Here is a 7,013-nt window from a genome sequence, read left to right as displayed (position 1 = left end):
GATACTGGAAGGTTGCATGTTTGAATGTTTTCTCCATAAAAAAACAAGTTCTGTGCAAGTGGAAAAAACAGTACATGCCAAAAGGCCAGGCCGAATCTTCCTGACATGCTAATTTTTCTACACTCAGTGAGTTTATTCTTTTCCAATATAGATAAAGATCACTTACAGTCTGAAGAGGGGCAGCTCAGAAGAAGCTTTACCACTAAATATATATATACTGGGTCTATATAACAGGAATGACAAGATCATTAAGGATTTCCTGTATGTGGTTAAGTCACCCTGAGGACTGTAAAAGTGAATTAAAAAAAAATCGATGTAAGTTTTTGTATCTTGGTTCCAGATAAGTCACTTCCATCCACTGGAATGCAAATTGTCAGAGGGAAAATATACACCAGGGGCAATCCGGGCGATTGTTATGGGGCAAGGCTTAAAAATACTTTTGTCGTTGTTGGAAAAAATAAAAGTCTCAAAACATTCCTGGTTTTAAATCTGTTCCGGAAAGAGATTCCCTGCAAAATTTCAGGTGTCACCTGAGGAACATGCCCCCTTGGGCGAGTCAGGGTGTTTGGGGTGGATATGCCGTAGATTCTGGCCAATCATACATATCCGGCAGAAACGATTCGTACTTGTAGTTCCAGACCCTCGACCGTATGTGCTTGTTCTTGTCTGCAGGCTCAGGGTAATGGAACGCCATGTTGTTGGCATACAAAAACTCCATAACCTGGAGAGGGGGGAAGATCAGGTTATTGATCTGCAGGATTCCCACGATCTATCTCAGAGATGGAGAACACAGAAAGCTGCCTTATACTGGTCCATCTCATTCAGTATTGTCTACACCCTGGCTAGCCAACCTGGTGCCCTTCAGATGTTGCTGGAATACAAAACCCATCATCCATGACCATTGGGCCATGATGGCTGGGGCTAATGGGACTTGGAGTCAGGCAACATCTAGAGGGTGCCTCTCTGTGGTTTCACATGGGTCTCTCTCAACCCTGCCTGCAATTGGATCTGGGACTGTCCACATGCAAAGAAGATGTTCTGCCACTGAGCTACAGTCCTCCTTCTGGTCCTCTAGCTTGCTGTTGGACCTTCCAGCTCCCATCAGCCTCAGCCAGCAAGGCCAACAGTCAGGGACGATGGAAGCAACATCTGTGGAGAGCCACAGATTCCCCATCACTGGTGTCTTCCTATTGCAATATTTTGTTTCCAACCACGAGCAGCCAATTGCTTCTGGAAGCTCACCAGCAAGGCTTGAAGATGGCCTTGGCATTTTGGGCCCAGATGTGTGCTACCTTTGTCCTTCAAGGTTTCCATTTAATGATGACCGTCATTATCCAAACCTTGTTCGAACACCTAGAATGGGCAGTTTAGGTTCACCCCACGCAATCAATTCTAGCCCCTAGAATGCCATTGAATGTCCCCACCTGCTCCACCCTGCGATATTCAGAAGAATTAAGGTGGGCTGTACATCTATCCAAACGCTCCTCCTGCCACCCCCCAAAATGGCACTTACTTTAACGGCAATATTAATGGAAACCTCCCGGATGTTTGCAAGAGGAGGATAAAGCCGTCCCTCGGCAAGTTCTTCTTCGGTCAGCTGATCTGTTAACGCCTTTTTTTAATACAAAGAGAAAAATATTACACAGGAACGAACCAACATCTGGGATTACGCTGGTCCTGGGCCATTTAAGGCTTTAGAGATGATAACCAACACTTTGTCTGAAGCCTGAAAATGGCTCTCAAGCCAGTGAAATTGCTGCAATAATGGGAGCCATGCAATGGCTCTGGTCTACACCCTTGCTGCTACGTTTTTGAACCAGAGGACGTTTCTAAACCATCTTCCAAGGCAGCCCCATGTAGAGCACATTGCGGTTGCCTTGATCTAACCAAGGCATCTGCCGTCGTGGTGCAACCTCCTCGATTCTACCCTCTTAAGCTAACCAAAGCACAGGTCAGTTTCCCTTCACACATGCAGAAACTGCGATGCGCATACTATTTCACCCACCAGGCGTTTCACCTTCAGACCACTTACCTTCGCAGCCTCCAGGAAAACGTGATCGCTGATGTGCCGAACCCCACTGAGAATAACAGCAAGAGCAACGCCTAAAATACAGAGACATTCAAGGTCGTTTTGCAAAATCGTCTTGATTTGCGGAACTGAAAGGCTTTTATGCCGCTGTTTGCGTAGAAGCTTACAGCAGTGATTATTTTTATAAGCGTTGCTACCAGCAATGCTCAGGGACGCTTACCGATCAAAAGGTCGGCAGTTCGAATCCCCGCAACAGGGGTGAGCTCCCGTTGCTCGGTCCCTGCTCCTGACAACCTAGCAGTTCGAAAGCACGTCAAAGTGCAAGTAGATAAAAAGGGACCGCTCCGGTGGGAAGGTAAATGGTGTTTCCGTGCGCTGCTCTGGTTTCGCCAGAAGCGGCTTAGTCATGCCAGCCACATGACCTGTAAGCTGTACGCTGGCTCCCTCGGCCAGTAAAGCGAGATGAGCGCCGCTACCCCAGAGTCGTTCGTGACTGGACGTAACTGTCAGGGGTCCCTTTACAGTTACCAACAATGCTCAGCAATGAAAGCCAACAGCATGAAGGGAACTGAAGGAGGGGCAGCACAGAATTCCCTGATGCCCTTGTGGGGGGGGGGGGAAATGAACTTGTAACCTGCCATCACAAAGCCCATCTCGTAATGCAAGAGGCCTTTGGATTCTTACAAGCCAAAATTGTTTCTTAACAAACTGCTTTACCTGGAAATATGTATGCATTGTTTCCTTGTCCCGGTTTGAAGGATCGCCCATCACTTAGCTGCACTGGCTCAAAAGGGCTGCCGCTTGCGAACAGACAACGCCCCTGCCGAATAGAAAAAAGAGGAAACGATTCATCAGGAAGCCACTTCTGCAAGAATAAGGGCAATACAGTACAGATGAAGTTCCACTGCAATTTTATACATGTGGGTATTTGTACACTGGACAGACACAACACTTTTCGCTAAGCCAAGATGTGCTCACGCATGTCTCCAGCCAAATAATATTACAAATTGCTAGGGTGGATTTGATTTAAGGCAGTAAGACTTGATTTAAAATCTTTTTTCTTTTTTACAGAAAGACATTCCTGCTGGTACTGTATAATCTTCATATTTACAACCAGATGAAGGTTTCATTTCTGGAATAATAAATTTTCAGAGTAGTTTTTACAGTTGTATCAAAAATTACTGATTTGGTTATACTATTAGAAATACACACAGAGATAATTATGAAATTATTGTAAGGTTTAATAAGTTAACTGTTTTTATATCTGGACAACTTTTCTGCAGTACAGTACTTTATTGGAAGGAGAAAAAAATAAATTGTTTAAATTGTTATTAAGGAAATGATTAAACTAAAACAATGACATTATAGCATATGTATCCATGTTTGTTAACTGATGTGGTTAAACATTTTGGGGGGGGGGAAATTAGACTGAGTTTCAGCACACATGAAAAACTTAAAACAAATCCTTATTTCCTGATGGCCTTTGGGCTACAATGTAACTTAAATAGAAAACTATATTTAGAAAGATTTTTTCCTACAAAAACATTTTATTTTATTTTTTATTTTTATTTTTTACAAAAACATTTTATTTTAAAAATCCAATTTAAATAAAAAACATCAATTTAACTAAAAAAATCCTATTTAAATTTTTAAAAATCTGATTTTTTAAAATTCTTTTTTAAAAAAATCATTGATTTTTATCCACCCTGCAAACTGCATTACAGCAGAATCTGACCCCTTAGCAAACCTACCAGATATCGGTGCGCTGGACCCATGTTTCCATAGGGCCTTTGGAAGTGTGTAAGCCCAACAATACGACAGTTAACTTTTGCAGAAATAAAAAAGGGATAATATTGATGTATTCAGTCTGTGTGTTTTGGATCCAGTGTGTGTGGATCGTAAGTGAATATAACATCCAATGTGTGGGTGTCTAGTACACCCAGAGGTAGGGCAGATACTCCTGGTGGGCAGCTGAGATTCTACTCCACCATGCCAATTCCATATCTAGTTAGAGCCTAATCAGAAGTTGTTGTTGCTGGAATCCATCTGCACCTCTGGGGATTATCATCTTCCAAAGCAACTACCCTATTCCGAACCTAAAAATGGAAAGCGTAATGCTGGTGGTCAACAAAAGAGGTTTAAAGACTCTCTCAAGGCAAATCTATAAAAAAATGTAGTATAAACACTGACAACTGGGAAACACTGGCCTGCGAGCGCTCCAACTGGAGAACAGCCTTTACCAAAGGAGTCATGGGCTGTGAAGACACTTGAACTGAGAGCCAGTGTGGTGTAGTGGTTAAGAGCGGTAGACTTGGTAATCTGGTGAACTGGGTTCGTGTCTCCGATCCTCCACACGCAGCTTGGGCTATTCACACTTCTTTGAAGTCTCTCAGCCACACTCACCTCACAGAGTGCTTGTTGTGGGGGAGGAAGGGAAAGGAGAATGTTAGCCCCTTTGAGACTCCTTCGGGTAGTGATAAAGCGGGATATCAAATCCAGACTCTTCTTCTTCTTCTTCTTCTTCTTCTTCTTCTACATGTGATCAGAGAAGAAGAAGAAGAAATCAAACCGCTCCCTGGGGCGCAAACCTGGGCAGTGTGTCTGGAGGTCCTCGTGAGAGAGGGTGAGGACCATTGATACCAGTTCTCTGAAGGTCAGCTGATCAGCCACACTAGCGCACGAGTCACAAGCACAGAATGTCTTCAGCACAGAAGGTGCTTCCTGATCAAGCTTCAGGCAGCTCAGTCGAGCAAGTCAAGCTGAACGGTCCAGGAGAAAGGCTGTGGTGACCAGCGATGCTTAAAAAGATGTGGCTCACCTCTGTTAACGTGTATGCCTCCTCAGCAGTGCACTCGGCTTTCGCAGTAGGGTTACTCAGTGCAAATATGATCGGTCTCTGGTTGATGGAGCCCATCGCTTTGAGAACGTCGTGGGAGAAGAGTCGGCCTGCACCTGCAACCCCTGGAAGAGGCAAATAACATGATGCCTTTCCCCCTGCTCTCCTGCCAAAAAAAGGCTCACATGCAGTTTTTTGAATAATGGTAGCAATAAGACACTGGAACACAGCAAGTATTTCTGTGCCAACTGGGCTGGACACAGCACGGCCACTCTGGGGATGTGACGGCACACGTTCCTGCTAAAGCAAAATTATTTCTCATGCTCCTACTTGCCTCAACGGCACCGGGATATGAAAGCAGTTAATGCAGGACAGGCAACACACAGACTCGGCAAGGTCTTGTCTCATGGCAAGTTCATATATTCCCTTATCTCCACACACAACTGACCGGGACACGGGTGGCGCTGTGGTCTAAAACACTGAGCCTCTTGGGCTTGCCGATCGGAAGGTCGGCGGTTCGAATCCCTACAACAGAGTGAGCTCCCGTTGCTCTGCCCCAGCTCCTGCCAACCTAGCAGTTCAAAAGCACACCAGTGCAAGTAATAAACAGGTACTGCTGTGGCGGGAAGGTAAATTGTGTTTCTGTGTGCTCTGGCACTTGTCATGCCTCAGATGATGAATGCAGAGTCTGGGATGGTTTATATGGGAAGGGGCTGTCCTTGAGATATTGAGGTCCTGAGCTACACCTCTGTGGGAAGTTGCACAACGTAGGGGCTGCAACAGAGAATGCCCGTCCTGGCAAACCTTTGAGGGTGGAGGAAGTACCAAGAGGGCCCCCCTCTGTTGATCTTAATATGCAAGAGAGACTGTAGGGAAGGAAGCGGTCTTTCAGATATTTGTGGCCTACACCTCTTAGGGCTTTAAGCACCAACATGATTTGGGCCCAGAAATATTCAACCAAATGCCTACGAGAAGCCATTAAGCAGGGCATGCCACCTCTGATCCTGGAGGCAGTATCTAGCCCCTAGTACTAGCAGCCACTGATAAATTTATGGAGGATGAGGCTCAGTTCTGCTTTATCAGGACTAGCATGGCACAGGATGACCAACACACCCATAGTGAGTTTTCAGTTGGGACGCGGGTGGCTCTGTGGTCTAAACCACTGAGCCTCTTGGGCTTGCCGATCAGAAGGTCGGTGGTTTGAATCCTTGTGACGGAGTGAGCTCCTGTTGCTCTGTCCTAGCTCCTGCCAACCTAGCAGTTCGAAAGCATGCCAGTGCAGGTAGATAAATAGGTACCGCTCCGGCGGGAAGGTAAACAGCATTTCCATGCGCTCTGGTTTCCGTCACGGTGTCCCATTGAGCCAGAAGCATTTAGTCCTGCTGGCGACATGACCCAGAAAGCTGTCTGTGGACAAATGCCAGTTCCCTTGATCTGAAAGCAAGATGAGTGCCGCAACCCCACAGTCGCCTTTGACTGGACTTAACTGTCCGGGGGTCCTTTACCTTTTACCTTAATAAGTGTTCACACAGGTGTCCATGTCGCACTCAGGCCTGTTGACAGTACAAGCACACACAAGCCAGTCACCGTGGAAAATGTAATTCTTGCAGGTCTGGTGCTCAGTAACCACATAGCCTCCTTTGGGAATCCACTTGACATTAAAAGCCTTTCCTGAAAGCATCAGTATTATTATTACTGGGCTGCTAACCCGATAGGAAAAGAGCCTGCAACACTCACCAATGATAGCTGAAGGCTGAAGCAGATTCACTGCTTCTAAGAAGGTCTTTGGCACCTGGTCTGGGGCTGCGTGAGTAAAGGACTCTTGGTTGGCATCAACTGCTTGTTCCCGACCCTGGACATTTTAAAAATAAAGAATTATTGAGAGTTGGCAGGACGGGGGCAGGAAAAGTAGAGCAATAAGATTGTGCCCAACCAAACCCCAAGCCTCACCTCAACCAATAAGCCGTATTTGTCGAACATCCATATTTTCTTATACGCTTCTTCCATAGAAAGACCTCTTTCCACCATAGCCATGACGATGAGATTTGCAATTCCAAGGGCAGCCTGATAAATAAAGAGAAATGCTGGCAAAATACTGTATCTGTCCATGTACAGTATAAGACACCCCCTATTTTGGGGGGCTCTGAT

At 45.6% G+C, this 7,013-nt stretch overlaps 1 protein-coding gene across 1 annotated transcript in view; it reads right to left on the bottom strand.

Annotated features, from left to right (window-relative positions):
• Positions 1-301: 301 nt before the first annotated feature.
• The window catches only part of ME2 (malic enzyme 2), a 31,778-nt gene continuing 25,066 nt past the window's right edge, over positions 302-7,013 (bottom strand). The window contains exons 10-16 of the mRNA XM_033163835.1: positions 6,816-6,929; positions 6,603-6,717; positions 4,848-4,990; positions 2,747-2,849; positions 2,033-2,103; positions 1,514-1,612; positions 302-721 (exon numbers count right to left, since the gene is read on the bottom strand). Of these exons, the coding sequence (XP_033019726.1) occupies positions 557-721; positions 1,514-1,612; positions 2,033-2,103; positions 2,747-2,849; positions 4,848-4,990; positions 6,603-6,717; positions 6,816-6,929 (810 nt within the window). The 3' untranslated portion in view covers positions 302-556. The remainder of the gene's footprint in view (positions 722-1,513; positions 1,613-2,032; positions 2,104-2,746; positions 2,850-4,847; positions 4,991-6,602; positions 6,718-6,815; positions 6,930-7,013) is intronic.

Source organism: Lacerta agilis, chromosome 11 (assembly GCF_009819535.1).
Source record: "Lacerta agilis isolate rLacAgi1 chromosome 11, rLacAgi1.pri, whole genome shotgun sequence".
Taxonomy (NCBI): Eukaryota; Metazoa; Chordata; class Lepidosauria; order Squamata; family Lacertidae; genus Lacerta; species Lacerta agilis.
This window is presented reverse-complemented; position numbering and strand designations above follow the sequence as displayed.